The sequence below is a fragment of the Molossus molossus genome, unplaced genomic scaffold, assembly GCF_014108415.1.
Source record: "Molossus molossus isolate mMolMol1 unplaced genomic scaffold, mMolMol1.p scaffold_m16_p_12, whole genome shotgun sequence".
Classification (NCBI taxonomy): domain Eukaryota; kingdom Metazoa; phylum Chordata; class Mammalia; order Chiroptera; family Molossidae; genus Molossus; species Molossus molossus.
The window spans coordinates 38,944,503-38,971,052 of NW_023425347.1; the positions used below are offsets into that span (position 1 = coordinate 38,944,503).

At 37.2% G+C, this 26,550-nt stretch overlaps 1 protein-coding gene across 4 annotated transcripts in view; it reads right to left on the reverse strand.

Moving 5' to 3' along the window:
* Positions 1-499: 499 nt before the first annotated feature.
* PRKACB (protein kinase cAMP-activated catalytic subunit beta) overlaps positions 500-26,550 on the reverse strand; it is a 108,996-nt gene continuing 82,945 nt past the window's right edge. For all 4 annotated transcript variants that reach the window (XM_036255534.1, XM_036255532.1, XM_036255533.1 and 1 more), the window contains 3 exons: positions 24,615-24,737; positions 9,532-9,696; positions 500-3,830 (listed from right to left, as the gene is read on the reverse strand). In XM_036255534.1, coding sequence (XP_036111427.1) covers positions 3,705-3,830; positions 9,532-9,696; positions 24,615-24,737 — 414 coding nt within the window. In that variant the 3' untranslated portion in view covers positions 500-3,704. The remainder of the gene's footprint in view (positions 3,831-9,531; positions 9,697-24,614; positions 24,738-26,550) is intronic.

Genomic DNA, 26,550 nt, shown 5'->3' on the forward strand with positions numbered 1-26,550 from the left:
TAAAATGCATCAATATTTATAAATGTTTGTGGTAATAATCATAGCAATAAAAAATGGTAAGCTATTAAAATAATTACCTAAAGTATTATTTTTTGAGGTCAAGGACAATTATAGAAACACACGTGACTCAACCTGGCTAAATCTGGAAGAGGTCATGTACAGCTCAAAAGCACTTCTGGGGAAAAATGGATCAATTCACAGTTCATTGCTATAAAAGGATGAGAGTTCTTATAGCGACAGGCCTTTAAAGATGAGTATTTTCATAATTAGGTTAAGAGCAATTTGGACTAATAGCATGAGGAAGTAGAAACAGTGTTTAGAAGCTATGGAATGAATCTAGGAGTTCCTCAGTAAACGCCCAGTGAGAGGAGACTAGTGCTGTTCCCACCACCAAAAGACCAATCCAAACAGACAAATTAGGAATTTATATGCAACTGTAGTATCGGCAGGAAAAAACTCAGGAGAGAAAGGCAACAAATAGAATTCAATACTCAAGAAATTGTTTCATCCTTTGAAGTTACTTTAATTTTACAGTTATTGATTAATTAAAAAACACGGTTGTTTTCAGCATTTCCCAGCTACAGTAGTGCATAGGAAATTCCATTCTAAACAAAGAAGTAAATAATGAAATAACAATACACCTTAACATTTTACATTGATAGGTTACAGGTTACAAGGTGCTTTCACATACATTATTTCATTTAATTCTTACAATAAGCAGAAAAAAAACCCCAATCAGTGGGAAAGAAATTTTTTTTTTCCAAGCTTACAATGAGTATTTTCAGGCCAATGGGCAGTCAATATGAGATCGTATCAAAACCATGATAACACTACCCCACAAGCCACAATATCTTTTTTTGGTAGGTTGACAGTTTGATATCATTTGGATATTGAGCATCAGTGAAGGAAGAGAGAATTTGAACAGACAGGAGGTTCTCATGATATTCAAAGAGTTGTAAGAACACTGTAAGAGATAAGAAGAAAGTTGCCCTAAAACATCACCTTAACTAGATTCACTTCAAACCATGTTATCCCTTCAGAAAGTCATAAAAAGAATCTGACCACAACATGTGGAAGTTAGCAGGGACCTTGGAAACTGTGCAGTGGAATTCCTCCATTTTACAGATAAGAGAGCTGAGGCCAAGGCCATGCTGACAGTGACAGACCAGGCCTGAAACTAGGATGTCCTGGCTTTCAGTCTAGGGCTCCTTCCTCTACAATGCCATCTGCTTATTATTTACCAATTAAAATAAAATTTCTTCTGTTTCAAATAATGTAATTGAAGGCTAAATACTGATTCATGCCACTTATTTTTTATTCAAGTATGTATATTGTTCTTGGCTAAATTGTGGCAGACATTGAGAATTTTGTATAATTTTAAGATATTCTAATTTAGTGTCCTGGATAGGTTGGAAAGAGACTTCCTTGATATATTTAAAAGCTTGCTCATGTCCTTTAAATAGACAGAAGATGGAATGGCTAAATAGCTCTTAAAAACAATAACATATTGCCTATGGGTCATCTACCCAGAGAGATTTTACAGCATGTTGTGCTGGACAATAGCAATTTCATTAAAAAAAATATTTTTAGAATTCATAGAAATCTTTTGAATTACTGAAAACTAAAACGTAATAATCAAATTGTCATCCCCATGATTTATTAAAATAATTTTACAATAATATACAACAAAGCTACCATAGACTTTGTAGCATACATATAGAATACAATGATCAGCATGTTCTTGGGTCTAAATGAAATGCAAAAAAACTAATTAAAATATTTTATACAAATGAAGCTTTATAAGTTTATCAACACGATGATATATTTCTGTTACAACAAACTTGCTACGGCAAAGTAGCTCATATTTCTTGCACATTTTAAATACAGGTGGACCAGAAGCTGAAATCAGTATCAGCTTATAAACGACATAACCATGCAGAAACGCTTGACAACCAAGATATACAGATCAATCCAGAAAACATCTCAGACAGGCTTTTTCAATGTCTTCCAAGGTTTTACAGGGGTGTGTGTGGGAGAGATGAAAAGCAGTCAGTGACCTACCTGCACCGATAATGAAGCAAACAGAATGCTGACATACCTTAAGATCAATTTGATTAAAAACAACTCTTATATGCATGTTAATAGATCATAAAAAATGAGCACAGTTTATTTTCAGCTCTTTTGGTGTGTTGTTTTAAGACAGGTCACTGACACAGAGAAAAAAACCAGATGGGAAAATATAAAAGCAAAGCAAAAAATTGTTTTAACAACGGAGTTAAGCCCTGGACTCTCAACAAACACTAAACTAAATGTGCAAACGTGCTGGAAATTTCCACATCACCACAACGTTGTTAAGTCAGTTGGCAAGAGTATATAAAAAAACTAAGCTTCAATGCTAAAATAGCATCTGTATGATCACACATTTTGTTTACTAAAAGAAGAGGCTAGAAATTATTACATATCTGAAAATATCACATCTCAAAATTAAAATACAATTGTGGCAGTTTTATAAAGTTTGTTCCTTTCCTCATTGATGAGGCACAGGATAAATGTCAAAGTTGCAAGACAACCTTTACCTCAGGCTGACAAATAAGAACCTGAACAACGTCCTTTGTTCTTAGCTGTGATAAAACATAGCAAAGCAAAAACATGGAAAACCTCATTTAAATAAGAGCATGTCTATAGTGTTTACAAAAATTAAGCCATTTGCTTGATTTAATAAAGTATTTGTCCACATTAATGTTCCTTTTAGTCATTTCTTTTCCTTTAAAAAGTTTACAATGAGGACTTACTTGAGAAACTTAACGTTTTGTCACTTTCATTAGTCATATTCTATTAAAACACTGGCTAAAACCCTTATGGAAGAGTCAAGGCTTAGAAATATTACAACTCTTCTCTGATACCTACAGAAATGCTGATACCAAGAGAGAGAATCTGGATGATGATAATCCAACGATTAGTTTTTCTTGCGAATGCGACATGTTTGTCACACTGCACAGGCTGGTTATTTAATTACTCAAGGGGAGGATGATATAAAAAAAGAGGTGAGGGAAACTAGAACCTCTGATCTATAGGAATCCATATTTCTGGATCTAGCTACTCTATGTTAGTCTATCCAAATTTATGGCCAGAACAGTGGCTTTTAAGAAAGTTAGTATTTTAATTTATATATATTTCCTTGGTGATAAAACAGTCTATCTTCAAAAATTGTCAAGAGTTCTGGCAAAACTGAGTCTGAGCTACTCCAAGTAAAAATAATTATTAGGAAGTATCTCTTCGAGCCATTGACCAACAAAAATATTGACAAGAACTACTAAAAGCAACACTTATCCTTCCCTTCAAATGTCACATAGCCATAACACTGCCCATCTGAAACACCAGCAAAATAAAACAGAGCACTGTTTGGAGGAAAACAAACGAAAAGGAAAAAGAAAACAATGGATGCAGGAGAGGAGAAGACAAACCAAAGAGAAGCAGGGACGTGTCTAGTTCTGTGCCATGGCAGACAATGCTGGCTTAGCGGTGCCTGGCTACACGGTGGACGCAGAGTGCACACACAGATGATGGCAATAAAGACCTCACTCAGTCGCTGGAATGAAGGAACTGGGTAACTGCTTCAACAAGGACGGTCTCAGCTCCACCTTGATCTCCCAACAGAGTGCAAAGACTGAGCGTGAGCTCTGATGTCCTCTTGTTGCTCATGTTTAAAATTCACAAAATTCTTTTGCACATTTTTCTGTTATAGAGACACGGATATCTTCTTCTTCATAGTCATCAAAGTTGCTGGTATCTCCAGAGCCTCTGAACTTTGGTATGAATGGAGCTTCAACCTATCATTGAGAGAGAGAGAAAAATAAGTGTGATATTGTGATTTATAATAAGACATAGATTTGGTCTTCATCCTGACTTGTGGCACAGAATTCCTAAAAACCCTTAGAAATTCCTGAGTATAGAGCTTGGTAAAGATTCTTTTTGTTATGTTAATGAGGTGACTTTTGGAAAGTCCCTGGGTAACCTAAGGGTGGGGGCTGGCTGCCAGGGGAACCAACCAAGTGATTAGAGTCGGTATTTTCAACTGGTGTGCCACAAGAATTTTTAAAACATGCAATACCTGACTATTTAGTCAGGGGCACTGATCTCTTTTCCTTTAGATTGTCAAAAAAAAAAAAAAAAAAAAAAAAAATGACAGCAGCCAACACAATAGCCATCTGGTGTGAATGCCCTGTCTTGAACCATAATATATAGGTCAGATAATAGAGGTACATCTTATTGGTCACATCACATAATAAGAAATCCTTATATACACGTATAGGCACCTGACTTTTTATTTTTTGAAAGTTAATATATTAAAAAAATTTTTTTTTCTTTATTGATTTTAGAGAGAGAGGAAGGGAGAGGGAGAGAGAGAGATAGAAACATCGATGAGCGAGAACATCAATTGGCAGGCTCCCACACGCCCCCCACTGGGGATTGGCCCACAACCTGGGCATGTGCCCTGACCAGGAACCGAACCGGTGACTTCTTGGTGCATGGGTCGACACTCAACTACTGAGCCACATTGGCCGGGTGGCACCTGATATTTTGAAAAGTCACTTTGGAGCACAAAGGGTAGGCAACTACTACTCTTGGGGGGTGGGGCAATAAATAAAAATTACACCTATTTTTTTTGGTGTCAGATTGGCAAAAATATGTATTTTTTGGTGTGCCCAGAATTTTAGTAATTAGTTTATGTGTGCCATGAGGTGAACAAGGTTGAAAACTGCTGGGCTAGAGGACTGGAATCTTCAGATCTCCACGGGAGGTGAGAAGGGCTGAAGATTGGGTTCAATCACCGAAGGCTAATGATGCAATCAATCGTGCGCATGGAATGCAGCCTCCAAGCAACCCCGGAACGATGGGGCTGGAGAGCTCCTGGGGACAGTGGGGTGCTCCGAGAGAGGGAAGCTCTGAGCCCTTCCCACACACCTCGCCCCATATAGCTCTTCCATCTGGCTGTTCCTGGATCACATTCTTTTTTTTTTTAAATATGTTTTTATTGATTTTTTTGAGAAAGAGGGGAATGGAGAGAGAGATAGAAACATTGATGTGAGGAAGAAACATCGATTGGCTGCCTCTTGTATGCCCCCTACCAGGGATCGAACCAGAAACCCAGGCATGTGCCTTGACCTCCACTGAGCCACACTGGCCGGGCCTGGGTCATATTTTTTTATAATAAACTGGTAACGTAGTAAGTAGTTTCTCAGTTCTGTGAGCTGCTCTAGCAAATTAATCAAAACCCAAGAGGGGTTTGTGGTGACCTGCAATCTATAGCTGACTGGACTTGAGATGGGTGTCTGAGGGGGGTGGGGAGTTTGTACACTGAGCCCTATCATGTGGGATACGGCGCTATCTCTAGGTTGATAGTGGAAGAACTGAGTTAATTGCTTGGGGGTGTGTGGAAAAAACCACACATTTTGAATAAGGTGAAAAACAAATGCCTAAGAGTTTCCAAACACTAGGGAAAGTAAATTCCCACTTACCAATGAGGGCATCTTTAAATGCCTGTCAGTCCCTAAATGATAACAGCATTAGAAAAAGGAGCAAACAGTGGGCTTGCTATTAATATCAACATTTTCATTCAACAAGACACTTTTAGAGATGTCTAAGGTAATGAACTGTGGGCATTTATAAGTTCCTTATTTCTAAAGCCTTTATTTTCCGTCCTCTTTTCCTTAATTTCTTTCTCCTGAGGTTACAGGTTAATTCTTTTTCTTTTTTTTTATCCTCACCCAAGAACATTCTTTTTTGCATTTATCTTCAGATAGAGTGAGAGGGAGAGGGAAGAAGAGAGAGAGAGAGAAACATCAATGTGAGAGAGACACATCGAGTTGTCGCCACCCACACAACCCCAACCAGGGCTGGGGACACACTGCAACCGAGGTACGTGCCCTTAGCGGGAACTGAACCTGGGTCTCTCTGGTTTGCAGGCTGATGTTCTAACCGCTGAGCCACACCAGCCAGGGCTACAGTTTCTTTCTTTTTTTTAATCCTCACCCGAGGACATTTTACCATTTTTTGTTCAGATAGAGTGGGAAGAAGAGAGAGGAAGAGAGAGAGATAAACATCGATGTGAAAGGGACACATCGAGTGTCTGCCTCCCGCACAACTTGGGTCAGGGACAAACTGCAACCGAGGTACCCTTAGTGGGGACTGAACCCAGGTCTCTTAGACCGTAGGCCGATGCTCTAACCGCTGAGCCAAACCGGCCAGGGCTACAGTAAATTCTTATACTTACTTTTAATCTCCTTCCTTTTTAAGTTCCCAAGTTTATTTTGTTTAAAACATCTGGCTATGAAAACTTTCTGAAAGTTTGAAAAAAACAAATTTCTCCTAAAATTACAGAATTGTTAAATTCTGAACCTTTTTCTCCTTGTATCCTAAAACTATAATGTCTTTCCATTATTTAAAATATGGTTTTTATAAAGATTATATGGTATATTTAATATGTTTGAGGAAAGGATTTTAAATGCTGAAAATATAATATGACAATTTACACAGCATTTATAGTGTTTACAAATAATCTCATTTCTTCCTCAATATGACACTGTGAGAGAGGCAGGGCAGGTCTCCTTATCACCATTGTATAGGATTCTAAAACAGAAAGGGTTAAAATTCACATGACTAAGTGGCTAAAGCAGGTTTCAAATTCATGATTCTCTACTAGTGGCCCAGAGTCCTTTCTAATATCTACGCCAGTGGTCTCCAAAGTATTATGATTTATATGGCTTTTAATTAAACATAAAGGATATGCCACCAATATATGTATTGTTATTTATTTATAAATTATTTATATGCACAACTATACTATTATAAGATATACTTACAAACAAGACATTAAAAATAAGGTAAAAATCGCCCTGGCCGATTTGGCTCTGTGGTTAGAGCACAGGCCCATGGACCAAAGAGACCCGGGTATGGTTCCTGCTAAGGGCCCGTACCTCGGTTGCAGTTTGTCCCTGGCCTCGGTTGGGTTCGTGTGGGTGGCAGCCACTCGATGTGTCTCTCTCACATCGATGTTTCTCCCTCTCTCTTCCTCCCTCTCTGCCTCCTGCTCTATCTGAAGATAAATGCAAAAATGTCCTCGGGTGAGGATAAAAAAAAAAAATAAAAAAAAAAATAAGGTAAAAAATAATAGGAACAGAAAGTCGAGTGTCCTACTTTTGTCGGCTGGTTGTCTTGTGTGCCTGCTTCAGGGGACAGGCGGCTGTCTGCGGAATGCACAAGAAGGAGTGAGGAGACAGCCTCACATCTACTCGGGGAGCGATTTAGGATCGCAGCTACTGGTACAATCGTTTCTAGAGAATGCTTCTACAGTTTGAGTTTCCAGGCTTCTTTCTTATTTCTGATCTTTCTGCTAGATGCCTTTGGCTATTTCATTGTTCATGAACACTGGGTCGGAGAGTAAAAAAGATTATAAAACTATTCAAATTTTCTATTATTTTTTCTCTGCGGTGCAGAGTTACAATGGAGACAATATTAAAACAAATTGCTATGTTAAAGTACTGAATTATTTTTGTCTGTAAATTATCCTGGGATCCCCAAGTCCATTTTAATTGAAAATCAAGATTTGCTGTCAATCAATTTGCCCTGTAATATAACCTGTTTGTTCTAGTGTGTTACTTTTTGGCAGATAAGCTATTTACTACCTGGGATAAGGTACGCTGTTTGGAAAACACACAAGCTCTAAGTGAGCTCTGTTCTGTTCTATGCTATGTTAAGAATACTTGTTACAAATACCCTGACTGGTTGCTAAGTGGTTAGAGCATCAGCCTGTGGACCAAAGAGCTGCAGGTTCGATTCCAGTCAAGGGCATGTACCTTGGTTGTGGTTTGGTCCCAGGTCCTGGTCAGGGTCTTGCAGGAGGCAACCAGTTGATGTTTCTCTCTCTCTCTCCCTCCCTCCCTCCTACTCTATCTGAAGAAAAATGAAAAATATCCTCCGGTGAGGATTAAAAAACAACAACAAAATACAATAATGATGTGTACAGATTAGTAAATGTTTGCTAAGTAACAGCAGAAATTTTTGTATCTAAATAAAGATATATATATATATATATATGCAAAATATATCATAATATTTAAAATAATAAAATGGACAGACCTTAAGCAAATATAATAAATACACTTATATGTAGCATTAATAATAAATATACCAATAAAGATAATATAAACAGTGATAATTACAAAAGGATATGATTAATTTCATTAAAAATATATTTTTCTAGCCCTGGCCGGTTTGGCTCAGCGGTTGGAGCGTCGGCCTGCGGTACAGAGAGACCCGGGTTCGGTTCCCGCTAAGGGCACGTACCTAGGTTGCAGTTTGTCCCCGGCCCTGGTTGGTCGTGCGGGTGGCAGCCACTCGATGTGTCCCTTCACATCGATGTTTCTCTCTCTCTCTCTCTTCCTCTCTCTCCCTCCCGCTCTATCTGAACAAAAAATGGAAAAACGTCCTCGGGTGAGGATAAAAAAAAAAAATATATATATATATATATATATATATTTTTTTTTTTTTTCTAAAACTGACTCAAAAAGAGGCAAAAACGTGTAGAGACCAATATCCAAAGCATTAGTTTGTTAAAACTTCCAAGGAATAATTACAAGGTAATTTCTATGTTTTTTAAATTTCCTAAAGAATAAAAAAGAGAAAATTTCTAAACTCATTTTATGAATCCACATAATCTCAACTCCAGAAAAACAAACCTACAGGTCAATAAAACTTATGACTATGAAAGTAAAAAAACCTAAAAAAAATTTTAGCATATTGATTTCAGGCGGATATTAAATTAATACCCCATGATCAAATGGCATTCACCTCAAGAACACGAGGATATCCTCACTTCATCATAGTAATATGCCAAAGATAAAATACATTATACTAGGTAGGAATCAGGAATATTTCCTTAACTTGATCTAGAGCACTTATACAAGACAAAGGACCAACTTTGTATTTGATGGTAAGACAGGAAAGTCACTCCCATTCCAAAGAGGAACAAGTAGCTTAACAGCACTCTGCTTAAAAATATCATTCTAGACATTCTAGCATATATAATAAAACAAAATGGGAATAAAAATATAAACCTTGAAAAAGAAGAGACAAAGGATACCTCTCCCCTCTGTGATTATCTGTCAGTAAAGTCCAAGGGAATCGCTGATAGTTAAGGAAATCAGTAACAGGATTTAATAAGGTGGCCAATTACAAGGAAAACACAGAAATCATATTTCCCCCATATATTCCACTATGATGGGAAAGCAAACACATTCACACCAGCAGCGGGGATAAATGGTGATGGCCGGAGACTTGGGGTGGTGAACAAGCAATACAGTGTACAGAAGATGTGTTGTAGAATTGTGCACTTGAAACCTGTATAATTTTGTTAACAGTGTCACCCCAATAAATTCAATAAAAAGGGAAAATAAGGAAAATATTTCTACTACATATAATTTAAACACTAGCTTTAAAAAATCTTTTAAATTGAAGAAAGGAAAGGCTAACCTTCCTCTGGTAAATGGCAATCCAATCTGTTGTGGCAAACCACTTGTGAGTTTTTATATCACTCACACCGTTCTTTAGATTTCCAAAGCGCTTTGTCAGGTCCACCTGCAGCAGGTTCCGTAGAAGGTCCTTGAGGTCTGAGCTGAAGTGCGACGGGAATCGAACCTGCAAAAACACACCAAGTGATAAAACATGCATTCCGGTGACAACCTTCAATACTTTAAACTACGCATTTTAGTCCCCATAGTAGTCTTAAAGAAGAGAATGAATTGGGTGAATGAAACCATTCTCTCAGGGCCTTGTTTGGGTCATGAACCCTCTTTAAGAACATAGACCCCTCTCCAGGAAAATGTGCATGACATACACATTTAAGAGACCCCGTGGAACCCACATTACAAACTTCTGTCTTAGAGACATACAGATGTACACCTGTAACTTAAATAGAAAAAGCAGAATATAAAGATATCAGCATGCACATTTTGAAAAGAGATGATAAAAAAGTCTAAAAATGATTATAAAACTCACACTGCCTTTCACAGCACAGGAAACCATTTCCATGTACTTATTAGTGGGTGACTTTCAAGCATAATTCTGCTACTATGCAACAGTATAAAATGATTTAGACTGTTTTAAAAGCATTTTTGACTTCCTAAATTATGAAGATTTTACAATTAGTTGACTGGCCAGCCTTAAAAACAAAACAAAACAACTCAAAACAACAGAAAATTTATTACATATTAGGCATTCAATAAAGTAAAGTATTAATCATAGGAGATCTAGGTCTATTTTTAGTTTTGTTTTAACACATTCTTCTCTTCTAACTCTCTACTCCAATATAATTCCTAGTTCTCACCCTTTTATTAATATGGGTACTGAAAGATTAAAATAGGTACTCCTAAGGGATGGTATTAGAAAGAATATCTCCATCTATCTTTTTACTCTCTTCTTTTGTTACTACCTCTTCACTATCCTTTTCAACTTGTTGCCCTTCTTCCCACCACACATGCAGGTGTGCATGTGCGTATGTACGTGTGTGCTCACTTTTATCCTCATCCCCTTTCTCTATAATGCACGCCTTGGGGCCTTGGCCCCATTTCATATTCCCTCTGCCACTGAACACAAACAGTATTCTCTGGATTATCATGGCATTGACTTCAAACTGACCACAGACCTCTGTAGAAATGCTTTAAAGTGTTAACAGATCCATTCTGAACTCCTTGCATTCTTACTTTGCTTCTCTACAAGTACCACCAGCAACTTATAACTTGCAAAGTGACTCATTACATTACCTCTGTTGATTTCCACAGTACACTCATTCACTTAATTATGTTGTAGTATTTTGTGCATGTCTGTCTTCCCTAGACTATGAGTTTCTAGAGGGAAGGAACTGTGCCGGTTTTGTGTTTTTATTCCCAGAATTCATTAGATCGTTTCAAATAACGTAGTTCATCAATTTTACAGTTACTTACTAAGTATCTGTTATGTACCAGAATATATAGCAGTGAGCAAAAACAAAGTCTCTGGTTTCATGGAACTTACATCCTAGTTAGATATGACACACTCATGGATATGGCATTAACTCCAAAGATAAAGAAACTAGGATTCAGAGACATTCTATAACTTACCAAATCATCACACCATGAAGTGGCAGAGCTGGGACTAGATATATGGTCTTATGATTCCTAGTCTCATAAATTTTTCTCTTTGATACACTGTCTTCAAACTATAATATAACTCTGACTTTCAAAAAGCTCAACATACTGGGTGTATCTTCTTATGTTCTCAAAGTAGAAGTTAAGTTACGAGCTTGCACAGCTGGGTTCTGGCAATGCTAGATTCATAGCCACGGTCTTCTGATGGAAGACTATCCTGTGAATAAATGTTTCCCAAAGTGTGGTGCCAGGACCCACGTCCACTGGAATGAAGCAGGAGAGGAGAGGATAAAAATGCAGATTCTGGGGACTTATGTCAGATGATGAGGGCATCGGGCCTAAAACTCCTAGTTTCTATCTCCAAATGACCCGTGTACAACACGAAAACTTGAAGAGCACTATCTGTGACTCTATTCACTTATTTATGCAGAAATTTTATTTTTTCTGCTAATGACAGATAAAAAAAATTTAATGTAAATAATAAACTAAAATCATTGTCACACCAGAGGAAAACTAAATACTATTTTTGGCAAGCAACCGAAGACTATTTGAAGGTTGAGTAGCTAGTAAATGACCAGGATTTGGTGGTGGTGGTGGGGGGAATTCATATAAATTAGCAACTAAAAGCTTCATTTTTGAAACCTATATTATCAGATTGTAAGAGTTTTCATGTTAAGAAAAAAAAGATGTGAACTACCACCTTCTTGAGGTCTTACTTCTCAAACAATGGCTTATTGGAAGTTAGGCATTGTGTTAAGCAGTTTACATGCATTGGTTCGTGAAATCCAAAACCTAACACTGAGATAAGTATTATTACTCCCATTTTAAAGGTGATGTATTTGAGACCTACAGAGATTAAGTAATTTTCCCAACACTACAGAGCTAATAATTGGTAAAGCTTTAATTTCAAATTAGGTACTCTGACTCCAGCATATACACTTTTAATTAGTTTATGCTATTTCCACGATTCAATAACCTGGCGATACTTATTGTCAGGAACTTTATAAAGGACTGAGATTTTCGTCTTAAAAATATTTGCTATACATTTCTTCATTTATCCTAGTTGGAATGAAAACTATAATATATGGGGTATTCAAAACACACACTGCCTATTTGAAATATAACACAATTTATCTATATATAGTAGTTGTATTCTTTGTTTAGGTTCCAAAGCAATAACTTATTTGGAGCAGACCTATCTTTGTCTAGGGTGGTTCGCATGAACTGTTTAATGTAACATGGTTATTCTTTTCCTTCATGGTGTTCAGAACGGTGGACAGTAATGTGCTACATATAAATTATCTTCTGAATTCAGGTAACATGCAGGAAGAATATACACACCTAAAGGAAGTAGTTTTTTTTTTTTTTTTTAAATGCCCAAGGACATTTTTCCATTTTTTGTTCATATAGAGTGGGAGGGAGAGAGAGAGAAACATCGAAGTGAAAGGGACACATCGAGTGGCTGCCACCCGCATAACCCAACCGGGGCCGGGGACAAACTGCAACCGAGGTACATGCCCTTAGCGGGAACCGAACCCGGGTCTCTCTGAACTGCAGGCCGACGCTCTAACCACTGAGCCAAACAGGCCGGTGCAAGGAAGTAGTTCTTTATTTTGGAATGTAGATAAAGTGATGGTCTTGAATTAGTTAATGTGTGTATGCATCTGTTTAGTGTTCAGAAGAGTGACTCTCAAATGGGGAATGGTAGCGGGCGTTTTAATGGCAGATATCAGGATCATTTAGGAATGTTTTCAATTTATAGATACATTATCTTCACTTCCACATCACACCCTCTTCTTCCCCAGACATTCTGATAGGTGGCCCACACTCTCATCGTAAGCCATGTTAATGACGGGAATCACAACCTTACAGATTACCGAGGGAGAAATAATGAGAATCATTGTGAAAGAATTTTTTCCCATGGTTGTTCTGAAATGTGATCAGAAATCAATTTCCTTATTGACTGAACTTTCCATAGACCTATGTTGATTCATCATTCTGAACTTAGCAAAACAAAACAAAAAACACCCCCAAAACAAAAGCAAAAACAGAAAATAACTTAAAATTATGTTTTAATTACAAGACATTTTTTTATAGTATAGGGTGGGGCAAAAGTAGGCTTACAGTTGTTTGTTTGGAAAAGAATACAATTAATGAGTAACACAAGAATACACTGTGTTTTTTGTACTTACCACTGTACATCTTTTCTTTTTAATTAATTTATTTTTTGTTATAGATGTCCCTCTTCTTCCCCCATTGACACTCTCCTCTCCGATCCCAACCTATCCCCACCTTCACAGTATTGTCTGTGTCCATTAGATGCGCACATATGCATGTAAGTTCTTTGGTTTATTTCTTCCCACCCCTCACCCCTACCACTTAGGTTTGTCAGTCTGTTCCCTACTTTCATGTCTATGGGTCTATTTTGTTCATCAGTTTCTTTTGTTCATTAGATTCCACAAATAAGTGAGATCATGTGATGCTTGTCTTTCTCTGACTGGCTTATTTCTCTTAGCATAATACTCTCCAGGTCCCTCCATGTCAACTCAAAGGCTTTACAGCTACATAATATTTCCATTGTGTAAATGTACCACAGCTTTTTTATCCACTCATCTACTGATGGACACTTCGGCTATTTCCAGATCTTAGCTATTGACATAGTGCTGCTATGAACACAGGGGTGCATATATTCTTTCTGACTAGTGTTTCAGGCTTTTTAGAATATATTCCAAAAAGTGGAATCACTGGATCAAATGGCAATACAATTTTTTTTGTTGTTGTTAATCCTCACCGAAGGATTCTTTTTAATTGATTTTTAGATAGAGTGGAAGGGAGGGGAGGGGGTGAGATAGAAACATCGTTGTGAGAGAGACACATCGATTGGTTGCCTCTTACATGACTCTGACTGGGGATCAAACTCGCAACCCAGGTACGTGCCCTTGACTGGGAATCGAACCCTCCACACTTTGGTCCAAGGGCCAATGTTCTAAATGCTGGGCCAAACTGGCCAGGGCTCAATTTTTAGAAGATGCTCCAAATGGTTTTCCATAGTGGCTGCACTAGTCTGCATTCCCACCAGCAGTGTACTAGGGTCCCCTTTCCTCCACCCCATCTCCAGCACTTGTTTGATGATTTGTTGATGGCAGCCATTCTGGCAGGTATGAGGTGATACCTCATAGTCATTTTAATTTAATCTCTGATAATTAGTGACACTGCATTTTTTCACGTCTCTTTGCCATTTGTATGTCTTATTTGGAGGGGTGTCTATTCAGGTTCTTTGCACACCTTAACTGGATTATTTGACTTCCTTTTGTTGAGTTGTATGAGTACTCTATATATTTTGGAAATTAACCTTTATCTGATGTATCATTGGCAATTATGTTCTCCTATACAGTGGGTTCTCTTTCCATTTTGATGGTGGTTTCTTAAGCTTTTTATTTTAATGTAGTCCCATTTACTACTTTTTCCTTTGTTTCTCTTGCCCTAGGCGATGTGTCCATGAAAATTCTGCTATGTGTGATGTCTGTGATTTTGCTGCCTACATTTTCTTCTAGGATTTTTATGGTATAAGCCTACTTTTTGCTACAGCTTGGATATTAACCTGGAGATCCCAACGATTTCTATAATGGGAAGAATGACTATTTTTTCCTTCAAAACTATATCAAGAATGGTATTATTTCTATCATTATTATAGATTATAACTGTGGTAGGAAGGGAAATCAGAGTCCTGGAATATCGGAGCTACAGGGAGTTGACTTTAACTTAGTCTAAACCTTCATTTGAAAGATAAGGAACCTGAGCTCCAGTGAAGCTACCAACTCAGTCAGTTTCACTGCTGGGGAAATAATTTCACCCTCCTGACTATTACATCTTCCTGCCAGTCCATGCTAGGACAAATGATGTGGAAGCAGCTGTAAAGAGGCAGATGTAGAGAAGAGACAATCTAGACCCTCTAAACCATTTGCTCTAAGAGATGAGATGATTGGAAACTGGCATTATTTAACAAGGCGTTTGTGCAATATACACTGCCTGGAGTGTTTATTTGGTCTTTTTTCCCTAATATTTCCTATTTAGGATCCTCCCCCCCCCCCCCAAACTTGATAGAGACCGTGTTACTTCTGAGTTTCCTCATTGGTATAGTCTTGAGAATAAATCTATTTCAATAGTGAGGTATAGATAAACAAAATACATGGTGTGTATCAAAACCGTCTGATTACTTAAAAAATGCCGATGTTCAGAATACACAGATCAAGTGAGTCATATTCCTGATAGTGGGCATCCACTCATGAAAGCTTCTTGAAGGCACAGACCATATTGATTTGCTGTATCCAGCACCATACTGGTATGGCATGTATGATGAGCTTAAGAAATATTTAATGAATGCATATATACAAATCTGATACACCCTGATTGAACACATTCAATGTTCTGGGCACTGATACACTTTGGATATAGTGGTAAACAAAATAACACAAAGATTCCTACCTTCACAGAGTTTACAGTCTAGTGAGAAAGACACATAACTTAGTGATAAAAGTGATTCTTTAAAGATGTTGTCACCTTATCACTCCTCACAAAACCTTGTATTGTAAGGTCTTTATTTTTTACTCTGAAGAAAATGGAGAATCACTGCAAGGCTCTGAAAGGAGCAACAGGATCTGATTTAACATTTTTAAAGACCCACTCCTGACTCAGAAGGCAGCAGTTATCAGTGGAGGTGGTAAGAAGTGGTTGAATTCTGCACGTCTTCTAAAGACAGAGCCAACCTGGTTTTCCCATGCATTAGTGAGGACTCCAGGGTGTTTTGGTCTCAGTAACTGAAGGGATGGTGTGGTCGTCAGCTGAGATGGGAAAGGTAGCAGGAGGAACACATTTGCTAGGGAAAACAAAAGTCTGCCAGTTTTAGACAGGTTGAATTCGAGATATTAGACATCAGAGTGGAGATCTCAGGTACAAAGTTGAATCCAAGAGTCTGTAACTCATAGTCAGGTATGGAAAAAAAATGTATTTAGAAATTGTCAGCTGGCATTAAAGTTATGAGAATGGATGAGACCACCAATGGAGACGTGCAGAGAGAGAAGAGGACCAAGCCAAGGAGATTGGGGAGAAAAGACTGGTACTGCAAGAACACAACCAAGACGTGAAGAGTCACTGAAGCCAAGTGAAAGAATAAGTGAAGCACTGAACTCGCTTCTATTTTTTGCTTTGCCACAAACTTCTTTTTATCTTTGGGCAATTCTGAGCCTTGATTTACCTACATATAGGACACAGGAGTTAAACTAAATAAAACTGAACATTCTTGTCATCTCAAAAGTTCTACCAAACGATTTCTTTAGTAGAAAGAATATGTGGCTTCCAATCACAACTCCAGTTACATACATGCTCTATGCTTGGAGAAAACCCCTTTTCCTTTCTGAGTCTCAGTTAACTCATCTATAAAATGATGAGAGTATACTTCATCTGGCAGGTATGAAAGAAACTAAATAACTTTCATGAAAATGCTTCGCATCATGCCTATTATTTTGCAGGCACTAATTCACCTTTTTCATCCTTTCCATTAGAATAACATTTAATAATCTGAAGCTGAATTTTGGAATCAATGAAGGAACTTTGAAGACAGCAATATCTATCATAACGTTTCCAGACAACCAAGGACAGTGTGTGCCAGCAGAGGCATCTGTAGAATGCAGGAAGTTCCTCCTCTCTTCTTGTCTCATGCTTCACTTGTTAATTTATAAACCACTTTCTCCTTTTCTGAAGTATTTAAAATTTGATAGAGTGAGGGAGAAAATGGACAAGTATAATCCTGTTTTGTAAGGATAACACTGTGAATATAGCTATCTTAAACAACTGTCAAATTACATTATGCAATATGTTAAACCAACTATGAAACTCACTCTGAATTGAGCAAATTCAACAGAATATTTGTTCTGCTTTTAGCACCCATTATAGTCTTGTACATTTTGGTGTTAGTAATGACTATAATGTCCGAAAAATTTAAGAGGACGTTGCATCCAAAGCCAATCAGTTCATGTTGTTATTGTATCCACACTGGGTGATTTAAATTAAATTCACTAACTGGTTACTGACTCTGTTTGTTCTTTTATAAATAAAATAAGACCAAAATCAAATTTGTCTACATGCAGCTTACTCACAAAAATTACAAAGTTGAACTTTGACTAAAGAAAAGTTTTACTGCTGTTCTTCAGCAATTGGCAGGGGAAAAGATTGTTTAACTATTTTATTATCTTTTATGCATCGGGATAAATTTACTGGGCCAAAAGGACTGAAAAGAGTTTGCACACAGCTGACAAACAATAATCTGTTAACCTCTGTCCACAAGTATGATGGAATAAATTTAAAGAGATTATCTCTTATAAATTAAGTACAGTTCTTAGAAATCTACAATCCCAGTCAAGAATTTATCTAGCAAAAATTAGCACATGCAACAGTTAATTTTCCAAAAGGCATAACAACTTTTCATACATTAGGCTTTCTATAGACGTGGTGCCAAGCCCCACACTGCCTCATAGGACCCGGGGAAACTTTAATCAACCTGGATCCTATCCATTAACAGAAAGATACAGGACAATAAAAAAATACTTATCAATATTGGTCCCACACTGTGGATTCTCTGAGCTGTTCTCCTATCTATGCAAAACAGTGGTAGATATAACAAATATAGCTGGTTGCAGAGGGTTATTAATCACCTTATCGTCATTCCAAATAAGCATTTGCATAGGACCACCAGCTTGAAGGGCTGTCAAATCAGGTATTCGTAAGAGTTTTAAATGATCACAGAAAGGTGTTAACAATGGCCCTAGATTTTATGCAAATAGAAAAAATGCTTTTGTATTTTATGAAAATGACATCCGAGTAGTCTCAGTCTCTTTAACTATAGGCATAGTCAAATAGAAAATGACACTTTAATTTCCCCCAAAGCATTAACAATGGCATCTTAGTAAAACTGGTGGTATATCTGCATGTGTGTGTTTTTTAGGACACAACTTGTGCAGAAAGAGAGACATAGCCTGACAGTGCTGTGAAAGTCTGCTCGCAAGTTTGGCCCTTGGCAGGTACCTGGGGATTGGAATGTAACAGTCCTCACACTGATATGCAACTTTCCCTAAATGATATGAGTGGCCACTGTCCCCAGGCTGTTTGTACAAATGATGTGGTTCCTCCCGAACACCCACTTTTGTTCTGGGAGCCTCGCTTTTTAGTATGTGCTAGGAGAGGATGCCCCGAGTCTCTAATGAGCGTCCCTGGTAGACAATATTTCACCAGGGTTGTCACAATTTGTTCCTGAAGAAACTAAGTGTATCCCTTGTCACTGCATTGGAAGAGGACCCTCTTTTTTTTCACTTCAGAGTTTTTTCTTTAAATAATTTTTTATTTTTCAATTATACATTTAGATGACTTACAAAGTGATCACCCCAATAAATCCAGTACCCAACTGACACTATACATAGTTATTACAATATTATTGACTATATTCCCACATCCCTATGACTATTCTGTAACAACCAATTGTACTTCTAAATCCCTTCACCTTTTTCACTCATCCCCCAACATCCTTCCCATTGGGCAACCATCAAAATGTTCTCTGTATCTACAAGTCTGTTTCTGTTCTGCTTGTTCATTTATTTTATTTTCTTTAGATTTCACATATAAGTGAAATCAAATGGCATTTATTGTTCTCTGTCTGACTTACTTCCCTCAGCACAATACCCTCTAGGTCCATCCATGTTGTTACAGATGGCAAGATTTCATTCTTTTTTTATTTTTTTTTATTTTTTATCCTCACCCGAGGACATTTTCCCATTTTTTGTACAGATAGAGTGGGAGGGAGAGAGAGAGAGAAACATCGACGTGAAGGGACACATCGAGTGGCTGCCACCCGCACGACCAACCAGGGCCGGGGACAAACTGCAACCGAAGTACGTGCCCTTAGCTGGAACCGAACCCGGGTCTCTCCAGACCGCAGGCCGACGCTCTAACCGCTGAGCCAAACTGGCCAGGGCAAGATTTCATTCTTTTTCCTGGCTGAGTCATATTCCATTGTACACAGGCACCACTTCTTTATCCATTCATTTACTGATGGACACTTAAGTTGCTTTTATATCTTGGCTATTGTAAATAATGCTGCCATGAAATCATGTCTTTTTCGATTTAATGTTTTAGATTTCTATGGATAAATACCAGAACTAGAATTGCTGGGTCCTTCTTTATCTCTTGCTATAGCCTTTGTTTTAAAGTCTATTTTGTATAAGTATTGCTATCCCAGTTTTTTGTTTGTTTCTATTTTCATGACATATGTTTTTCCATCCCTATACCTTTCAGTCTGTGTACATTTTTCAATCTGAAGTGGGTCTCTTGGAGACAGCATATATAAGGGTCTTGTTTTGTTACACAATCAGCCACTGTAGTTTTTTGATTGGAACATTTCATTGATTTGCATTCAAAGTAATTGCTGATAGATACATATTTATTGCTATTTTATTATTTATATTATTGAATTTTTTTTCCTTTATTGACTTTAGAGAGAGAAGAAGTGAGATGGAGAGAGAGATAAAAACATCTATGAAAGAGAACATCGACTGGATACCTCCTGCATGCCCCCTACTGGGGATCGGGCCCACAACCTGGGCATGTGCCCTGACCAGGAATCAAATCGGCGACCTCTTGGTGCATGGGTCGATGCTTAATCACTGAGCCACACCAGCCAGACTCTTCTTCTTCTTATTAAAGAAGATCCTTTAACATTGGGAGAGGACTCTTGAAAGCCTGTGCGGGTTTCCTCTGGACTTTGCCCCATGTGCCTTTTCCATTTGCTGATTTTATTCTGTATCTTTTCCCAGTAAGGCACAATGAGGGTACGCGTTACAACGTAAAGTATCTATCTGTTCCTTGATTCTTGGAGTCTACCTAGTGAATCTTCTAACCTGGGAATGGTCTTCAAGACACCAGACACATAGAGAATAGCCATTTGGCTACCAACCAATTACCTTTCATGGGACTGTGAATTCCCTTCAGGAAAAAATTAACCAACTGTTTGATCATTTTATATATGTAAACGTTTACAACTTTACTTTTGTATAGTGTTTCCTTGTACATTTTTGGTGCTCATTAAAAGTGGAATAATATTTATTTTACTTATAACGAAGCTAACAATTTTTATTAAGTTACATAAGTCAACAGCTCTAAAGTAATGGTTTCGCCTACAGCTATTACTTGACTGCCTTACTTGCAAGTATCATTTTTGAACACAATGTTAACTTTGATGTTTCCAAGAGTAATACAGCCAGACAGAGTTACTGTAGAAACCACAACTAATAAAGTATATGGCACTGAGGCATAACATTTAAAGACGACAGAAACTCAGCACATGCATTGTTAGGATGAAGCATAAAATGTGGGAATTAATAAGACTTTTCTGTTAACTGTGCATTTTTAACCTGAACCTTAATATTGCATGAATAATTTGACATTCAGATGCCTCCTCCTTTGTTTATTTTAAAGGCAATATGTGTGGGAGAGAATCTAAGAAGCTATTGATCATCTTTCTGTGTATTTAAAAATACCAGTTTGAGTTATAATATTATAATAAAGTACTTAACAATCTAATGTTCAAATATATGTACTTTAGTAAATTAATCAGTTCATTAAATACATTTTATTTTAATTTGGATAAGTCAGTGATACCTATAATCTTTATAACATGACTTCAGAATGGAAAATATAATAAACATAAAATGTTGCTGCATAAAATAATAATATACATTTTTTTAAAATTGGAAAAGTGTTCTGGATGTAAGTATATTTTTTTATAATCTATTACATCATTAAAACCATTAAAAAATTTAACTACAAATACAGGATTCACAAATAAAAGGCCATAATTGGATTTTAATGACTTGAACAAAACTCATTAATTAATTAATTGATTGATTGATTGATTAAAACTACTTAGTCTCCTATTTGGTTTTTAGCTACTGAGCAGAGGGACATTTTTGTAATGTGGAGAGAGCTATATCTAAGTTTGGATTTACATGTTGAAACAGAGGGTTTTATTGGGAAATGGTGAATATGATTTTATATTCACATAATGCAGATCCTTGAGATCATTTAATGGCAATATTCTGCTTTCATGAGTCCCACTTTAAGTGAGGAAAGGGAACAAAGAATGAAAATAACTTTATATCCAATATGGGGAGAGACAATCTGGCACCTTTAGTTAAAAGCAAAACACCCTATTATATTTCTAAATAAATGAAGAAATAAATCAGATATTGTGTGATATGACAAAATTTTATGTCGCTCCTCTTTTAAGGTGACTCAGAGTTAAACTGTTATAATTTTAGAATATATGCAGATTTAAAGTTTAAGCTATTATTGGATCCTAAATGTTTAAGTTTGAGATGAAATAAAAACATATTCGTAAACAGCTAAAAAATGTTTCATAATGTAGAATGATTGGCAAACTGAGGCCAATCCATACAGATAAAGATATATTCACTTTTACTAAAATAATTTATCAAAGTAAATGAAATTTACTTGTGACAGCATCCTTGTTAGAGAATTTGATTCCTTTTAGAAAGTTAAGCATAAATAAAAGCAATATAGTAAAGATTCAGGAACTTTGTAATTTCCAGCAATTAAATTTTTGGAATTATTGCTATTTCTCTTTTTAAAAAAATGTATTTTATTGATTTTTTTAGAGACAGAGGAAGGTAGAGAGAGATAGAAACATTGATGTGAGAGAGGAACATTGACCAGCTGCCTCCAGCACCTGCCCTACTGGGGATCGAGCCAGGGCCTCTCAGTCCATGGACGACACTCAATCCACTGAGCCACACCGGCCGGGCTATTGCTATTTCTTCATTCTTAGTCTTTGTATTGGTAAAATATGCTTCTTCCATTTAGTGATTTTAAGTATTTTAGTTCTTTCATCATTCTTCATAAGACCTTTGGTTTATATTCTCTCTTGAGAATTTGAAAAATCACTTTCCAAATTCTTAAAAAATATACTTCCGTGTCTATTAATTTTTCTTGATGTTTCTTTTGTTCATCTCAAAGGTTTTTTTTACTGTGGCTTTAACATTCTTCTTAGTGAAAACAATTATAAACATAAGAAATCTGAAGCCTAGAGAGCTACAAAAGTAAAAAGGACAGCACTGATGTTTAATTATTTAAAATACTTCATTCTGCTTTTCTGTAATGTTTTTAATGCCTAGCTTTAGTTTACGTATCTGTAAGAGGTACTTATTTTCAAAAACTTTTCCCATAAAATACATTTAACTATAAATGAAAATCTTTGACCCCATTAGACTGCATAAGCACTATGAGCAATGGAACATACTGTGTTAAGATGTGGAGTCTATGGATAGACTCATTTTGTTGGTGTCTTATTCTTGTGGCCCAGCTATGCAGTATCCATGATTGAAATTTGGGTCTTGGTAAAAAAGATAAATTACTAGATTATGGACATTTAGGTTACCTTCTTAACATTGTACCTTTTAAGTTAACATTGTAAATTTTAAGTTCATTGATACTATCAGCTTTCATTCTAAATGTAGAGTGTGAACCTGGCTGAGGTACAAAGAAATAGAGAATTTTCTCTACCTCCTTCGAGATTCTTTAGGTTTATTAGGCTAATATCTGCCTTAAAAGGCCAAAAAATAGAAAAAAAGTCAATTACATTACATCTTAGGGTAATGTCACATCAACATTAATACTCTATTTCATGGTCAAATTCTAAATAGGGCTATGTAATCGAAAAAACCAACCAACCAACCAACCAAACAAACAACCAACAAAAACATTCCATAAATAAACAGAACACGCCATATGTAAGAATAGCCAAGGGGAAAGTAAGAAAAATACCACTTTCCATAAACTTTATCATAAATATAGACAGCCTCTTTCTGGGAATTAAAAAAAGCCTACTCTTTCTTTGCTATAGGAAGAATCTCTATTAAAATTGACTGTAGTATTTTTTTTTTTATCCTCACCTGAGGATATGTTTATTGATTTTAGAGAGGAAGGGAGAGAAAGATCGATGTGAGGGAGAAACATCAATTGGCTGCCTCCCCTACATGCCCCAACCGGGATCCAATCCCTTTTGATGTAAGGGATAACGCTCCCACCCACTGAGCCACCTGGCCAGTCAGGGCGACTGTAGAATTTTTTTTTTTTTTTTTAATCCTCACCCGAGGATATTTTTCCATTCTTTGTACAGATAGAGTGGGAGGGAGAGAGAGAGAGAAACATCGACGTGAAGGGACACATCGAGTGGCTGCCACCCGCACGACCAACCAGGGCCGGGGACAAACTGCAACCGAAGTACGTGCCCTTTAGCGGGAACCGAACCCGGGTCTCTCCGGACCGCAGGCCGACGCTCTAACCGCTGAGCCAAACCGGCCAGGGCGCGACTGTAGAATTTTTAAAAAAGAACCTGAGGTGTGAACCAAAGAAAGAGCAAGTGACTAACGCTAGACAAATACTTTTGGAAACAAAACCAGGGATTATAAATATAAAAGAAGGAAGGTTTTTGGAATAATTGTAAAATGTAAAATATGGCCCTGGCCGGTTTGGCTCAGCGGTTAGAGCATTGGCCTGTGGTCCAGAGAGGCCTGGGTTCAGTTCCCGCTAAGGGCACATACCTCGGCTGCAGTTTGTCCCCGGCCCTGGTTGGGTCGTGCAGGTGGCAGCCACTCGATGTGTCCCTTTCACGTCAATTTCTCTCTCTCTCTCTTCCCCACCCCCCACTCTATCTGAACAAAAAATGAAAAAAATGTCCTCCAGTGAGGATTGAAAAAAAAAAGTAAAATATGATGACTTATAGTAAATCTACTCATGGTCAAGAAAAATTAATGGTATTTACATATTTGCCAAAGATCAATGGCAATTATAATCACAATGAACATGAATAATTATTTACATAATTGCTATTAATTATTTTTAAAATATGTAATTTATATTTACTTTAAACTTTGAATTTTGACATAATTCAAACAAGAAGTCTCCTAAAAAAGTATGAGCATATTTTTTAAAAGCCCCTAAAACATTTCTCCAAGGAGAGAGCTACATGAAATGTCTATTGATGTTTGTTGACTTGAAGCAATCCTGAGAAGACTATGATGCTGTTATGCAAGTGGTAAAATTACTAAAAATGGAAAATGTTTTATTATTTTGCTAACATGTTTATAAAACTGCCCTTTTTTCCCTTAAGAGACTGCAATGATTGAACACATATTCTGTCATCTTTAGTGGATATTCGATACAAGGGCAGCAACTCTGGATATTTCCATATTTTTCAAATTTAGGATAATATGATGATGATGTCAAATGGCTTCAATCTACAAAGCTTAAAATTCATGTATAATAAAAATAATAAATAATAGAGGAATAATGAAATATATTTCTTACCTTTCCAGAAACAATCTTTTCATAAATCTGAATTGGTTGGTCTGCAAAGAATGGGGGGTAGCCAGCTGCCATTTCATAGATTAACACCCCTAATGCCCACCAATCCACTGCCTTATTGTAGCCCTAGGAGAAACCAACACCAAATGTCAATGAGTAATTCACTCAGCAGAGAAAGACGTCATAGATGACTTCAAAATGAGCTGAAAGCATAGGATATTTTTTCAAAAGTGGGTACTGAGTTATTCAGGGTAGAATAAAAACTGAACAAAATGTGTCAGGTCAGGTTTAAATTAAATAAGGAGAGATTGTCCAAATATTGAAATTGGATATTAGCAAATATTATTAAGTCTTCTTTTTGAAATCATTCAGAACATCGTGGACAAAATATTCCCCATTTCAGTTGGAATAATTTAGTTGTTGCTCAACAGTAGGAAGGGACTGGGACCAAATTACCTCCTAAAGCCCATTTCAGGTCTATGATTTTATGAACCAGGTTTCCTAGAGAATGCTTAGGAATGTCAAGAGTTTTGAAAAAAAAGTAGATATTGGACTTCATAATAAACAGTGCAGTTGACTTCAAAATATGCTTCATTGTTGGATTTTCGGGGGGGGGGGTGAATATACTAAGGACAATCCCATCCACTTCATAGGATCTTATGACAGCTAAACGCTTAATTTGGAATCTAATAAATGTAAATATTTAAGCATACTTTTTGAGTCTCACCTCTAAAACGTATACAGAGAAGATAATTCATGGGGCTTTACGAGGACTACATCTAATGAAAGCAAATAACATGTATAACGAGTGCGTTGAGTATGCTCGCTTCAGCAGCACATATCCTGAAAGGGTGTTGTGAATCAAATATACAGTGCTAAGGCTCTTTTTAGTTGGGATATTTATTCATTTTAAATTCACTAAGATTAAGATGTAAAAGTATTTATAAAAAATAAATTTAAATATTAACATGTATACATAAAGTTTGTTATCAACTATGATTAGTGTGAACTGGCACAAAAGATTATGAAAAAAAAAAAACCACACAAAAAAAACTCAATTATGGAAAGGAATAAACTGAGTTCTTGCCAGATCTTTAATCAAATATATCTGCTAATTACCTTCACCACTCCCCACATTTCAACCTTTTCTCAAAATTTTAGCTTTATAAACTAGTAGTTTTCAAATTATTAGCTAAAATATAATACTATAAAGAGAGATTTTCTTTTCCTTTTTGTTCTGCTTCTGCATGTTTTTTAAAAGAAAGAGACCAGGGACTTCCGGTCAAGATGGCGACATAGGTAAACGGGGTCCTCCCAGAACCACATCAAAGTTATAACTAAACTACAGAACAGCCATCATTCAAAACTGATGATTCAGCCTGAAATCAAGCTGACTGGAAGTCCTACAACTACGGAATTAAAGAAGGAGCCACATCGAGACTGGTAGGAGGGGCGCAGGCAGAGGGGCTGGTCCCACGCCCACCTGTGGCGAATAAAAATCAGGAGGACACCTCGGCTGGGAAGGTCCTCCCTGAGGACTGAGGGGTCCCCGTCCCATACCAGGCACCCCGCTCAGGGATGCAATACCAGGAAGAGAATCCCCATAACTTCTGGCTGGAAAAACCAGCAGGAACTGAGGCTCGGGGAGGCTGATGCTGCTGGAGCCTCAGGCAGCTCCTCTTAAAGGGCCCGTGCACAGACTTATAGGACTCACTCCCTCTAAGCTTGAAGGGGAGGCAGCTTGAGGGGCACCAGAGACAGACAGGGAAGAACTGAGCTGTTTGGCACTGGAGCGAGGGCTGGAAAGGGGACTTTCTCCAGGACAAACATTCCATTAGTGAGCCCTTCCCTGGGGCAGCAGACAGCTGCCATATCTGGGACTCCAGCAACCTGGCTCATACTGGTTGCCCTGCCCTGGTTATTCCCTGAGGCCCTGCCC